At 42.1% G+C, this 14,841-nt stretch overlaps 1 protein-coding gene across 1 annotated transcript in view; it reads right to left on the bottom strand.

The window, feature by feature from the left end:
- Positions 1 to 1,784: 1,784 nt before the first annotated feature.
- zzef1 (zinc finger, ZZ-type with EF hand domain 1) overlaps positions 1,785 to 14,841 on the bottom strand; it is a 33,008-nt gene continuing 19,951 nt past the window's right edge. The window contains exons 44-54 of the mRNA XM_080483056.1: positions 14,220 to 14,528; positions 14,036 to 14,136; positions 13,807 to 13,942; positions 12,814 to 13,173; positions 12,558 to 12,701; positions 12,251 to 12,419; positions 12,056 to 12,154; positions 11,776 to 11,941; positions 10,735 to 10,885; positions 6,378 to 6,449; positions 1,785 to 2,847 (exon numbers count right to left, since the gene is read on the bottom strand). Coding sequence (XP_080339182.1) covers positions 2,767 to 2,847; positions 6,378 to 6,449; positions 10,735 to 10,885; positions 11,776 to 11,941; positions 12,056 to 12,154; positions 12,251 to 12,419; positions 12,558 to 12,701; positions 12,814 to 13,173; positions 13,807 to 13,942; positions 14,036 to 14,136; positions 14,220 to 14,528 — 1,788 coding nt within the window. The 3' untranslated portion in view covers positions 1,785 to 2,766. The remainder of the gene's footprint in view (positions 2,848 to 6,377; positions 6,450 to 10,734; positions 10,886 to 11,775; positions 11,942 to 12,055; positions 12,155 to 12,250; positions 12,420 to 12,557; positions 12,702 to 12,813; positions 13,174 to 13,806; positions 13,943 to 14,035; positions 14,137 to 14,219; positions 14,529 to 14,841) is intronic.

Here is a 14,841-nt window from a genome sequence, read left to right as displayed (position 1 = left end):
ACCTGTCAGAAATCTTAAGATTATATGTATTATTTGTGAGCACTGTCTGTTAAAGTTGTTTTTGATGTTTGTTTGCTCCATATTTGTGCAATAAAGTTCTTTAAAAAAAAAAAAAATTTAAATCCCAATTAACACCTGAAAAAAAAAAAAAAATAATAATAATAATCAGATTCTTCGTCTTTTCTAGGACAGGGCTCATCCCGGTGACACGGCAGGGCTGAGTCACTCCGGTGGCACAGGAGGGACACTGAATCATCTGGAGCCTTATTGAATATTTCCTCTATTTGATGTCATTATCGCCCCGGCGATCATCATCACTCCCATCAGCAGCGCGGGGGGGGGCAGGTGATGATGCTCTGCTTCCTCCAGAAAAAGAAGACGTTGGAAATAGGAGCATCATGAACGAGAACCATCAATGGTTCATGTCTACACAACCTGCCAGGTTGTCATGTCACCGCTTTTATTCTGTTGCAGCCCAGAAACGTGACAAGTGTCTCACATGAAGGACGGAAACATCGGCCGAGGTTCTTTTAAATAAATTTTCCATTTTTTATTAGAAATGGATCACATTTCAACCCAAGCAGTACTGTAGTTTTACCTTCAGTGTGCCATGCATACAAAACCAGAATCAATGTGTCCATCTGTTAGTGCCTGACAAGGTTTCTTTTATTTTGAAGGGGTCGATATCAAAGTCCTTTCTTTTTATTTTCTGTGTACTTTATATTCACAGATATTTACATTCAAATTAGTCAGCCTCGAATGTCAAGCATCCTCGCGGAAAGAAAAAAAGAAAAAGAAAGAGAGAGAAACCGACATGAAAAGTAAAAAGTTACAAAAAAAACTTCAAAACAATATATTTCTCTTTTTTTTTTTTAAAATAGAATTAACAATCCCGCTAACATGAGTTAAATTATGATTGCTTCATTGTTAACCGTAGGCACGTCGTAGATAGGTGAGGCCATGCATTTCATCCTCTCTCCTCACTGCAGCTGATGTTTGTGTAAACAAAACAACCAAGCTGAAAGATTCCTTTAAGAAAAAAAATAAAACAAAATAAAAAAATAATAATTCAACAATGTCTTAAGGTTTCCTCAGCTCCAGCTTCTCACAAGGGTCGCTTTTCTGATATGTGACGAACAGAATGAACTCGACCAGGAGCTCGTCCGGAGATGTTTCATGGTTCACAATGATTGGTTTTCTTTGGTATAAAACTACCATGACTTCCTACAAATAAAAGACTCTCTTCCTCTGAACTTTGTAGTCAATGACTGGAAAACAACCCCCGTGCTCCTTTAAACCGGCGTTCAAACGCTCTTTCGAGTGAAAAGTTACGTGTTTGATGTGGCTACAGAAATAGCGAAGTGTGTGTGTGTGTGTGTGTGTGTGTGTGTGTGTGTGTGTGTGTGTGTGTGAGGTGTGTGTGTGTCGGGGGTTAACTAGTGGGAGGTGGTTGGAAGTCGTGTTCAACGTTGAAGGAAGCATCATCCGCAAATATGTGTGGAATTTATAAAAGGCGAGGTAATTCAGTACAAAACAACCGGGCTCTGCTTTGCGACTGATGATGATGATGATGAGGGACAATGCGTCTATTTTACAATCGACTTTAACAACAACAAATTGTATTTGGGAGAGCGGGTCGGTGGCGATCAGTAGTGTCTTACTGCATTCGATGCACACGTTCATGGGAAGAACTTTAAATTTTTTTTTTAAATGAATTAATTCATTTTTAAATCTAAATCAGCTGTAAAAAATAAACCCAGACCGTTAAGATAAAATATGAGTCAATAAATAAATCTGGCTAAAAGTGAAAGGCCTTTAAGAGAGTCTGTGTTTCTCAAGGAGTTTTTTTTTTTTTTTTGCTGGAATATTTTTTTCCCCATTAAGATTTGACATCAAGATGTTCTCTCGTTCGTCAGCAAGTATTTGAGTGAACGTTCGTCCACGTTTTTGGTAGAATAAGATGGAGGAATGCTTTGCAATAGTGGTAATCACAGTATTCCCTCTTATTCAGACTATGGCTATTATGAGAATCCCTGTCAGCTCCTGCCAGTCCTGCAGGGGGTCAAAATACCCCGCGGTTCCCAGCTTTTAACCCTTACAGACATCCTCCAACTCCTCAAGAGGGAAAAGAAGGAAGGATGAGAGGAGTGGCACAAACTAGTAGGTCATTACTTTCTCTCTGTGGTGACTAATGAGACTCCAATGTCCTGGACAGTATTTTTAGGATGCTCCACATGTCCGCCGAGACAAGCGAGTCGCCAAGGTGACCCGTTTTCGCCGCGATCAACTGAGCAAACCCGGAGCGGCTGCTGTTCAGGAGGTGGAGGAAAGGAACACGGGTTCCCCTTGAAGGTTGCGAATTTGGCACGCTTCATGTCCTTTAGCACGGCGTCTTCAAGTAACAACGTAATACAGAACCGAGAGAAAAAGAAAAGAAAAAAAAAAAAAAAAGTAAATCATAAAATAAATCAAGACCCCGAAACTCTTCCCGTTTCAGTGAATGCACATGCTGATATACTGGATTCACCTAAGGCAAAAAGGATTGTGAATAAGTGTGGAAAGTGCTCTTTGAGTGCCCTCCCCCCCCTCCCCGTTTCCACAGCTCCAGTCCGTGGTGCTGCAGAGAGAGAGATGATGAGGGAGGTCTCTCTCTCTCTCTCTCTCTTCGTCCTTGTTTAGAGTGAACCAGCTGAGTCAGGATGCCCCCCCCCCCCCTCCAGGTTGCTCTCCTCGGTTCGTCTCCGTGGGCCTCTCTCTCGCTCTCTCTCAAGGGGACATGTTGAGCAGCTTGGTGGATTTATTGGGGTAATTGATAGCCAGGCTGATGGCAGCGATATTCTTCAGGGCCTGCAGGACAGAGAACGACAGTGCATCCATGTGTGAATTAAAATCAGAAGGGAAAGAGCCGGGAGACAAAACCAATGATTAGAAAAAAGAAAAAGGGGAAATGGAGGATGACTAAACTGATGATGCCGGGACAACTGTGCAGTTTAAGTCTTCTTACCTAATGACCAAGTGTTTAACAGACTGTGCCGCCCTGCAGTGCTTTTGTTTTGCCTTTTTATTATTCAGCGACAAAGCTGCGAGCTGGTTGTTGTTTTCCTGTCAGTTTGGTTCAGAATATTTAAAACTCATCATTTCCTTGCTGAAGTGATTGGCAGGAAGACTAAACACGGACTCTACATCTAAGAATGTGAGCGTTTATCAAACATATGTATTAAAACACGCCGAACTGGATTAAGACTTTCTGCTTCAGAAGCCATTTATTTGTTGTTGTAGATTTACTTCCATGTTTAGAGTCGTCGTTCTGCTACGTCACCGAACTCCTCCTGAGCTTCAGCTGGTGGGTGGACACTGACATTGTGATGGAGGATGTCCTGATAGACAACACGGATTCATTTTCACCTCGATGATGGCAAGCGGTCCAGGCCATGAGGCAGCCTGAAAGCATGATGCTCCCTCCGCCATGCTTCCCCATTAGGAAGATGTGTCAGACAAAGTGTTTTTTTTTTTTGTTTGTTCTTACCAAAACATGTAGTGTGGTTTCATTTTTATTTATTTTCTTGGGTGCGAGGGTAACCTTTTCCGTAGCGTCCTGCCACGGACAGCATGCCTGTTCAATGTTTCCTGTGAGGTAAACTGATAACCAGTCCCAGGGTTTTCTTCAACCCTCTGGCCGTGACTCTCCGGCCCCTTATTGTTTTTGTCCAAATGAGCATCCTGTGTTCTGCAGTTGATTTGGCTGAGAAGCGTCTCCCGGGGAGAGCAGCCACGGACTAAATCATCTCTATTTGTAGACGAGTTGTCTGGACTGGTGTCTATCAAGTCCTCAGGTTGGCTTTGTAAATCTTTTCCAGCTTTGCGGCTGTTCAACAATTCTTGACCGTAGGTCTTCATAGATTTGTTTTTACATATTTCACATAAGCAGATGCTTCTTGTAAATAGCATAATCAGAAACTTGGAGTGTTTTTATAAGTCAAACTGGACTCCAGGTTTTCCAGAACTCCACTTACTTTTTCTCCTGACGCTGTTCTTTCTTATATGATTCTGCTCAATAAAGAAATGAAATGTGAAATAAATGTGACCGATAGGAAGATCAGATCTCAGACACAATGAATAAGCAAATGAATGAATACATTTTTAATTCTACATTTTAGATGAATATGTTAAGAGTATTGCATTATTCATATAATTTTTGATGAATACAAGTAGACAATGGTAATGTATTTTATTCTTCCAAATAACCTTTTCTTTCATCCTTAAATTACAATTCTTTAATTGGCAAATTTGGCATTTTTTGTCGATGTATTCCACGTGACTATACCGTGATGATGATAACTCCACAATATATTGTGCTGCCTCACCATTAATCCAGAAAACAGGATGAATCTGAAGATACATAATCAGTAGATTTTTGGTTATGTTAAAGTTTTTTTCCACAGCTCTCTTCATGAATGCATGCTCACTAATATTAAATCCATTCGATTTGTTTTATGCGTCTGCACAATCGTCGGCTTCAGAAGTCCTTAATAATATTTCTAAAATCAAACCACTCTGGCCTTTTCACAGCTTTTCACGCAGCAGTAGAAAAGTACGTGGGTCTTCTTGGCTTGTTTGAAGCTGCTGTAAACATAACACTGACTCATAATTACCTTTTTAAGTAAACATTTGCCTCAAATATAGCAGAGCTGAGCACCGTTTACTCCAGTCATTCACTTGTTGATTTACCCAGTGTACCGTATGCAACACTATTATAAATATTATTCTCATTATTATTAATAGGATTTTGTAGAAACAGAAGCAGAATGATGAAGGTTCCGTTTTATCTGTGCTCACTGAAAATCTGACTTTAAAAGCTTATTTAAAAGATATTATGTGTCGTCTCAAAACCCAAACTACAAAAGGATGTGCAATGGGTGTATCTTATACTCATGGAAAAGATTTCAAGGAGACATTTTTGTGGAGTTTGTGAGTTTCCTCTAAAATGTCCCAAATTAGCGATTGTGTGTGGTTGTGTGTCTCTCGTGTTTGCCCTGCGATGGACTGGAGACCTGTCCAAGTTGTACCCCGTCTTCACTCATATCAACTCAGAGCTGCTGCTGCTGCTGCTGCTGCACTCCGGCGATAAAGAAGAATGAAGGATGAACTGCTGGTGAGGTGGGAGCAACAAGGCTAACAAGGTTGATTTGCACTGCTCAGGTAATATTTTAAAGGATTTATCAAAACTATTTATTTATCAACAAAGTGCTGTCCTGTGGATAAGAGCTGGAGAGACATGTCATGATACTTGGCTTTGAACCATGTTTGACACTGCTTTTATTGTTGTCAGTTTTATTGTTTAACTGTATTTTACAGTTTTTTATATTTAGTCTATTATGTGAAGCACTTTGGCTGTTTTAAAGTCCTCTATAAATAAAGCTGACTTAACTTGTCGTTTATTTTTTAAATTACAATAACACTTCTAACATGACATATGGTTATTTTGACTAATGATAATATAAGACACTGTTTAATGCAGCTTTAACTTAAGTGAAGGTTAGTGAAGAAGCTCCAGTTTGCATTTCTCCATTGTTTTTCAATTTGTAACTTTAAATTTCTTAAAGCAGAAAATAAAGGATTTTTCCAGGTCCTGTCTGGACATACCGACATCCGACACTGTGTTCGATCTTCTGAACAACAGGAGGAAATGGAAGCACTGCAGCTTGTGTTGTCATACGAGATAGTCAGAAATTACACATGAGGAGGCCAAATCTTTGTTGAAGAGAGGTCAAAGAGCATGCAGAGGCAGTAAGTGAAACTCTTTGGCTTTCCAACATTGTGCAGCCCTTCGGATTTGAACCCTCGCCAACTTGCCCCGGGACTGTGCATCATTGTTGTGGTGATGGTTCTGACTGCAGCGCCAAATCACCTATGGTTTTGTTTTTCCACCTGACAGGTATTAGGTAACTGCTTCTGGCAGAACCACCCACAGTGTTTCTTTCACCGCCCCGCATCCTGTGTTCCTCTCCGCTGCCTTCAGGCTCCTTTGCTGTGCTACGTGGTCGCCGCTACAGGGGGACGCAGTGGTGCGCTCCGCCACAGGCGCTAATGGCCTGTAATTACCAAATACATTAGTCCCGAGCACAGCCCACACACATTCAAAACAAGGGGAGAGTGGGGAGCCGAGGGAGCTGCTGGGTGTCAATAGCTCGCTGAATCACTCGCAAAAAGAGACTCGAGCCGCGGGCTGACTCACAGCGTCTGAAGACCATTCAATCAGCACGGCTGCGAGAGGGAGTTTTATAACGCCGCATCCACACCGGGAGCCGATTCACAAGCATAGACATCCGAGATGACCTGTGAAAGTCTGTGTAGAGACGGCAGAGTTGCAGTCTTACCATTGCAGTGTGATTGAGGAGCTGCTCATCTGTGGTCATGGCTAACAAGTACTCCTGGAGGATGCCCTGTGCCTGGAAAACACACAAAACACAAGTAATCAATGCCTCTGCTGCACCATGTCAACATTCACCTTGTAAAGAAACACAGATGCCCTCCGTCGCCAGATCGCTGTCACCAACAAGAGGAACTTCCCAAGACTGTCTAACCCAGAGACGTTATATAAGGCGTGCATTCGGTTATAAATGAGGCCTGGTTCCCTGACCGCTCTTCATCTCCGTCACGGCATCAAATTGAGCCGAGGAATGTTGGAAAAGTCATTGAAAATTATAAACAAACTGAAGAGTGCTTCCACCGGCGCCCTGCGGGAAAGACGTACCTCAGGTTACATAAGCACAAAGATTTGGTGGTTGGCGATGCAGATAAGCATACACAGAGGCTAAATGAGGTGCGACTGGCCAAATGGAGCTTTTACAGCACTGGAGACACAGTCCAGAGCCCCGAGACCTTCATTCATCTCGCAGCACACCCAGTGTTTATGCTGGGGAAACATCCTAAGACAATTTGTACAGTCAGTAGAGCATGACACGAGTTTTGATCCCTAAATACAACTTCACTTCCTGGATTAGAGAGTCTCAGTGGCCGCAAGCGCCACGTGAACACAAAGCGTGAAGATAAAAAGAACAGCGTTGGCTTTCAGATGAGCTGATGGCATGGCCCGACCTGCACATTAGTGCTGGGGCACACTGAGGACATTTTACAGGCACACAAAACAGATAATTCAAATGATCATTAAACAACATGAGATAAAAGAATCTATCCAATAATGACAAAATCAGATAAATACACCTTGAAGATCTCCTTCTGGAGGAAACAGAAGATGAATCTCATGTTGAATGAAATAAAAAATCCTCAACACAGCCAACATTAAGACCGTGATCGTCACCACGTTTAACAAGATAAGACCAGATGAACGAATGAGAAGTTTCAGTCTGAAATGTCTAATTCAAATCATGGACTGAAAACATGTACGTACTAATACCAACACAATACCACACAATTTCTAATATGACTTCTAAAAGTCATAACCACAGCAACATTCCAGCCTAATGGTGTAACAACATTAAGCGTGGCTAAAAGCAGTGACTCAATAGTGCCAGATTTACATCACGGTGGATAAATCACCCTCCTCCCTGACAAATGTTCTGCTGTTTTCTTCTCATTTAGCATCAGCAGCAACTGACAGTTCTTCAAGGACGGTTTAGAGCAGCAGCGTGTTCAACACATTTCAGTTCAGGGGCCACAGGCAGCGCAATTTCATCTTCAGTGGGCCAGACTGTTAAAATAGTGCCAGAACAATCTTTAAATCTAAACCAAAGTTCAAAATAATTTAACCAATTTTAGTGATAGTTCTTGGTACAAAAAATGTGAAATGTCCAAAAAACCATGTCCTATAATTATTACACTTTCAGCCTTTAGCATGCCGGCTTTGAGGCTACTGCTAGTTTGCTTGAAATTAGGCAGCTGGATTTCATTAACGTCACCACAGTTTAAGTCTCTGTATTGTATGATGGCCATTACTCTTAAAAAACAAAACAAAACATAAAAAGTACATTTTATACAATTCACTTGGTCATTTTGTGAGCCGGACTGTAGGCAACCTTTGGCCCACGGGCCTTATGTTTGACACTCCCGGTTTAGCGCATTGGTCATCTACATTTTATAAAAGATGAAGTCTGAACACGCAAAGATAAAGCAACAGAAACGCCTGAAGTTGGACCTCTGCTCTCTAAGCATTAACAAAGGAGTGGATCCCAACCTGGAGATCTCCATCACAGTCACACACAACCACATTCAACCTCACGTTTGTTTTTGTGCGAGAACATGTGAACTTCACACAGAAACGAACCGGGAGCTTTCTCACTGTGAGGCGAGAGTGTTAATAATGACCCGGCACCTGTACAAACCTGTGATGAAGTAACACATGATGGTGAGGTTAACCTACTGTCCACAATAACACTGTGAAAATAGCCTAAGTACTGGAATATTGTTCAATTATTTATGAATTAAAAATAAATGATTAAAATCAACAAAGTTTAAGAATCATTTACAGCATTATACATTTTTTCTGAAATTTAGCTTTTTTTTTTTAATCTTAACCATTCGTCCATATTGTCAAAATGTAAAACACATGTCACTGTAGTTAAACAGAAGTTTGTCCAAACTGTTTCTCCTTCAGTTTAGTGATTTTCTACAGTCAATGACTGGATTGCAAATAGGAATACTGAATATATAATGTGTCTTATCAAACCAGAATTTACATTTTTACAGTGTTGCTCAAAAGCAGCAATAATTGCTTGAGGAATTATGCATCGGAGATAATTTTTAAATTAAACTGAGAAAAACTGACGTGCCCTCTAAAGTACTGTGAAATACAGACACTAATACCTTGATTGGAAAAATGCTGAGCAAGATGGTGCAGAGCAGCGTTATTGTCTGAATAATGTAGTTTGATCAGCTACTTCCTGAACACACAAGACTGGGTGTTTGTCCTTAAACCATCAAAACAATAAAAAAAAAAAAAGAACTTATTTTCACGAAGCAGCTCCTCTCGTACATGTCACAGACTATTTGAAGCTGGACGAGCAGCTGGAGGTGACGACCAACAACATCTGTGCTGTGTGAACGGCGGATCTGTGTGACGATGCTCTGCTAGGTGGAGGCGCAGAGATGTGTCACACACCATTGTGCGTCTCTCATTGCAAACACAAGACTGCAGTGTCCATGAAGGGCAGGGGAGGTGCAGGGTGCTGGCAGCTCTGCTACTGCCCCCTGCTGCTCGCTGCTGCTCATTTCACCGGCACCAAACAAAAAGTGGGTGCAGAAGGGAGTGGAGAATCTGTCCTCTGTGACAAGTCATCTGATGCCATTTTACCGTCAGACCAGGAGCCGCGGGCCTCGCTGGCCAGCCCCGAAGGGCCTGGACGAGGCAGAGCTTTTCTAGGGACCGTCTGGTTCAATTGCATCTACAGATGGGAAACTCCTGGCTGATGGCGTGCTCATAATCCTTGAGACTTCGCTTGATTAATAATTCAAGGCAACCAAGAGAGAGAGAGAGCGCGAGCATACACATCACAGAGTGGACAGAATCCTTCTCTCTCTCTTCCTCCCCTGAGCAGTCTGCAGGGAGCCTGCGTGGCACTGGGCTGTCTGGCAGATGGCATGGCCGGGCTTTGGCTCGGTGCCCGGCGCAGAACAGGTGGGACGAGAGGGAAAGAAAAAAACAAAACAAAAAAAAAACATGCTCATCTTGCAGTGAGAAGAATATAAACAGAGAGAGAGGGAAAGACAAGAAGGTACAGAATAAAAGGTTCATGGACTGCAGACGTTATCAGATCGAAATAACATGAACCACTTAGCCAGGGTGCTCGAGTAGATTTTTAAAAAATATATATACTCCTGAGTATTTGTAAGGATTTTGTATTTTTGCTCCCTGCATTTCTTACTTAACATCCATGATGAACCATTGAGTCCAGTCAGTGAACGGTTTGTGATGCAGACAAACTTGCCTTATTTCATATAACAAAGCACTGAATTAACCCGGGAGTGTCAATCACATTTTAGTTCAGGGGCCACATACAGACCAATTACATCTCGAGTGAGTTGGAGGGGTAAAATGATTTTCTTTGTTGTGGTGCAGAATTTACATGATCAAAAAGTCTATAGTTTGACACAAAAAAACAAAACAATTCTACAATCTCAACATAAAGCCAAAGTTCATGAAACCTTCTGGTGCATTATGGGTGATTTTACAAATGCACACTGACAGCATGGCTTTGAGGCAAATGCCAGTTTGCAAGCTTTCATGGCAGCGTCACCAATATCTCAGCTTGTTTGATCCTATTGTTTCTACTTTTGAACTCGTCGTCAATACATTTTTTATATTTCAGTTAAAACAACTCACATTTAAAAGTCTGGTTGAATAAAAATAAATGTTTTGTCCTTTTCTCATTACTAAAAATTGTGTCATTGGGGAAAATAAAGTTGGTGACAAACATAGGTAAGCATTATATTCTTATATCTCTCCTCCATAATCATAGTTTTAAAAAATTCCAAGTTTACACGTCAGTGCTTTTCTGACATGGCACGTTCCAAGTATTTTTTTTTTTATGTTTCTGCAGATTTGGAGAACATTCTTTCAGCGCCTCTTTGAGGAAGTCATAAAGCCACACCTTTTAACTTCAGTGAGTGTGTGTGTGTGTGTGTGTGTGTGTGTGTGTGTGTGTGTGTGTGTGTGTGTGTGTGTGTGTGTGTGTGTGTGTGTGTGTGTGTGTGTGTGTGTGTGTGTGTGTCACTCACGATGGCACGGCCCTCGGCGATGAAGAAGAGTTCAGTGAGGGCTCTGTGTAGAGGCAGCAGCACAGTGATACTGGTGGGATCCTGACTCACGCTGTTCTCCATGGACATGAAGAGCTGCCACAGAGGCCGCAGCAGCGTCAGCTCACAGGCTCTGGAGGAACATCGAAACATGGAAGATGAAAAACAAACAAACAGTGAAAACACGTAGAACAGGGACTTTTTTTTCATACAGATCTAGAAACCATCATTAATAGCAATAAACAAAGGTGATTATTTTTTCATTAAAAATGACCTGTATGATGACGTAAGCATATTTTCAAAGCTCTGAAATAGTTTGCTATTTTCTACTGACTAAGAAAAGTTGCTGACTCATTGCTCGACAGGTCCACCCTTAAAAAAATACACACGTTTAGACAAGACAAAACAGTCTGCTTGGAATATTACTGCCCGTCTTTTTTCAAACAATTTCTTGGAATGCGACATAATGATATTAATACTGCCTTTACATAAGCTGCTGCCAATCTTAAGCAGGCTGTTCCAACTGTTAATGTTTTTTTTTACATCTGGGATGTGACTGTATTAAAATAACACCAGACAATTTGATTTAAAAGAAACTTATACAGTAAAACTCATTTTTAAAGGATGGAGGAGAGCATTAAAGCTGAAATCTGCACTTTAAGTCATCTTCACTTTTATCATACCTTCACTGTGTGTGAGCAGGAACGTCTGATAAAAGCTCTGACTGTCACTGAGACCAGACGGTGGCTGAGGCACTCTGCTCATATGCAAACTCCTACACCCATACTTTACCTACTCTCCTCAGTGATTACCAGTGCTTTTTTTTTTGTTTTTAAGGCTGCTATGCAAACCCTGAGTGGAGGTGCATGTCTGGATTTTCAGACGAGACATGATAATAAGGTTTAATGTGCCCCGAGTTTAACTATTAAAATTACTTTTGACTTCTGTGCCAAGGTGAGTGTGCTTGTTATGACTGCAGAGTGCGAGAGCACCATGGGAGTGAACTCGAAGGGCTAGACTTACGTCTGGGACGGACACTGCAGCAGTCGGAGCAACAGGTGAATAGCTTTGAGGCGCGGGTTTCCAGTCTGACGGCAGGCCACGCCCACCTGCCACTCCCAGATGTCGTTCAGCGGCAGGTGATCCAGCACTTGTTCGTCAGCTAACATTTGCTTCAGGATCTCGAATCCTGATCAGATATGAGAAAACAGTGAAGAACTGTTCCTGCTTCATACGCATTTTTGGGACATAGTCTACTGACTGAAGTAGGTTTGAAAAAATCCAAGTTCAGTGTGTGAAGTACCTGTCTGGAAACGTCCCCTGTGTCCTCCAGTCACTGTGAACTTGTAGCCCCACTCCGTGTTGCTCATGTCTGACATAAACCTGTAGTACAGCGTGTCACCTGAGACAAATCCAGAACACACACGTTGTATTAAACAACTGGATGGCGGCAATCTTAAATGCACACACAGACAAAAGAATAAATTCACATGCCCACCTGGAATCTCAAAGTCAGGCCATTTTTGAGGAGAGCCACTGAAATTGTGCACATCTTGGAGGAAATCACTGCTGCTGGACATGATGAGCTCATCACAGCCTTCCTCAGTATAACAGCGGGAGTCGAATTTAATGGACAGGTAGATTGCACCGGGGACATGCACCTTGTCCTGGAGAAAAAATGTATTTTTCAATAATGGAACAAAGACCAAATAAAAACTAATGACACACACACTTCAGTTGGAAGAGGAAGAAGAGGAAGAAGAGGAGGAAGAAGAAAGACAACACCACCATCATAGTACACCCACCTCAAAGTTGGTGTTGTTGTCGTAGGGATGTTTGGACTCTCTGATCTGCACGGCCATCCCTGGCTCCTCCATGAACTGACAGGCAGTGAGAGACAGACTGCACAACATACTCTGACTGCAGCCCTTCAGCACCCTCTGCAGAATCTGGTCACAAATCAAACGTCACAAACACGTGAGCCAACAAAAACACCTTCGATGTCTCTTTTTACTTATGAGCGCCAACATGACAACAGACGGCATCCTGCTGTCATCTCACCTTCTCCCAGAGCGGCCGCTCCTCCAGTTGCATCAGCATGTCCAGGATGTAAGCCATGTGTGAGGCCCCGTTCAGCTCCAGGGCCTCTTCGCTCAGCGCCGCCTCGGCGGGCCAGTCGGAGAGCAGCGAGGCCAGCACGTGGCGAGCGTACAGCGTGGCGATGGCCTGATTGACCTTCACCAAGTACTGCCGAACTGCCCGGTTGCTGCGCACGTCCAGCTCTTTGTGCAGCAGAGCTGAGCTTTTGGTACGCCGCTGTTTGGCATAGCTGAGCTGCAAGTCGCTCTCTGAATTGGTGATGAGCTTCTGAGCCACTACGTTGATCTCCTCTGTGGCCTTTTCACAGTGACTGGGTTTAGACTGCAAGAAAAATAAAACAGCACTGTTGTACAAAGCGGAGACGTCAAATGTCAATGCCCGTGGGCCAAAACCAGAAGAGGCTCCAAACGAAACCACTTTGATTTTAAATATAACATTTCTTTATGTTTTAAAAGTAGGCGAGTAAGAATTAATTTATGTCACTAAAGGACTCAGTTGGACCGTTTGCATTAAAAGTGTATGATTCATTTTAAAAAAAACACACAAAAAACACTAACATTTAAAAGTGTTTACAGAAAGGCAAGCTTTTTTTAACTTAAAAAAAAAGGAAGAAAAAAAAACAAGGGAAAAAAACAAAGGTAAGATTGCAAAGGAACCAGTGGACAGGTATTCAGAATTAAATAGATGAATTCAGACGGGATTTCAAAGAAAAATAACCCACTTCATGCAAACTTTATATAAATTCATAATGTTTAGTTTTTTTGTATAGTATTGATAAAACATCATATTTTGAAAGCTTCAAATTGTGATAATTTGTAGTAGTAAATGTTTTTTGTTTTTGTTAAAGCCACAATTTCTATGTCGAGTTTGTAAACAGTATATATATATATATATATATATATATATATGAATGATATAACTGGGTCGATTAGTGCCTGTGTCTTCTTAACTCACCATGCAAGACACCACGATCATGTCAGTATCCACGGCCTTGGTGTTTCGTTCCTCAGAGCGATGCCGCCTGGTCGGCTGCCACTTCTGAGCCAGCGTCCGGATCGTCTCATCTGTTTTGATCTCCTCTCCATCAAATCTGAAGACAAAAATTAGAGCACAGTTAACAAGAGAGGCCACATTGGACTGGATTCTACAGACCTTTAAATTAAGAAGAAAATATCTTGTGTACCTCTTCTGCACCTCCAGGAAGAACGAGTCCGTCCTCTTCATCTGCAGCTCATACATGGCTCGCAGGATGGGCAGAGGGGCATTTAAGGCATCGTGAGTGAGCTGCATCAAAAAAACAAAAAGGAATCGGCTACTAAATCTTACTCTATATTGCTGAATGTCTTCTCAAGAGCATCTCCTATTACCTGGAAGCAAATTTTTGTCTCCTCATCAAGGCCATCGAGTGGGTCGGGCCTGTTGACGTCGTTCTCCTCAGCGCAGCAGCTGGAGTGGTCCGAGTCGTGCTCCTTGTCCTGCTCTCTTTGGTCTCTCTCGGGGTCCTGGGCCATGGAGTGGATCTCCTTCTTGGAGGAGTACAGCATGATGGAGAGGATCTCCAGATCTCGGAGTAACCACAGCTTACTGAAGCCGGTGCCTTTGCTGCACTTCCTCACCAGCAGCTGGGTCAGCCCCGACTGCTGGATGGCTCTCTGCGCGTCCTCCACTCCATGCTTCTACACGACACAACGACGTGGAACAAGTTAAGAAAATGCCTTTCGAACAATTCCCACAGTGTAGCATATCAGTCTGGTGTCACAAGGATACTCAAACCTTGTACGCCAACAACACAAAACATTTCCAAAAAGATAAACGAGCAAAATAGCCTCAGTTATAAGGTGTTGATGTCAAATAAGTACAAACAAATTCATAAACAATGATGTAAATGCCTACAAATGTAAAAAACATTTTTTTTTATAATAAACCACTTGGATTTTGATCGTATGGCATTAGATTTAAAAAATTTTTTTAACTCAATTTGTAAGCCAA

Source organism: Lipophrys pholis (assembly GCF_963383615.2).
Source record: "Lipophrys pholis genome assembly, chromosome: 16".
In the NCBI taxonomy this organism is placed as follows: Eukaryota; Metazoa; Chordata; class Actinopteri; order Blenniiformes; family Blenniidae; genus Lipophrys; species Lipophrys pholis.
Note: the sequence above shows the minus strand (reverse complement) of the source record. Positions and strands in the feature narration are given on the sequence as shown.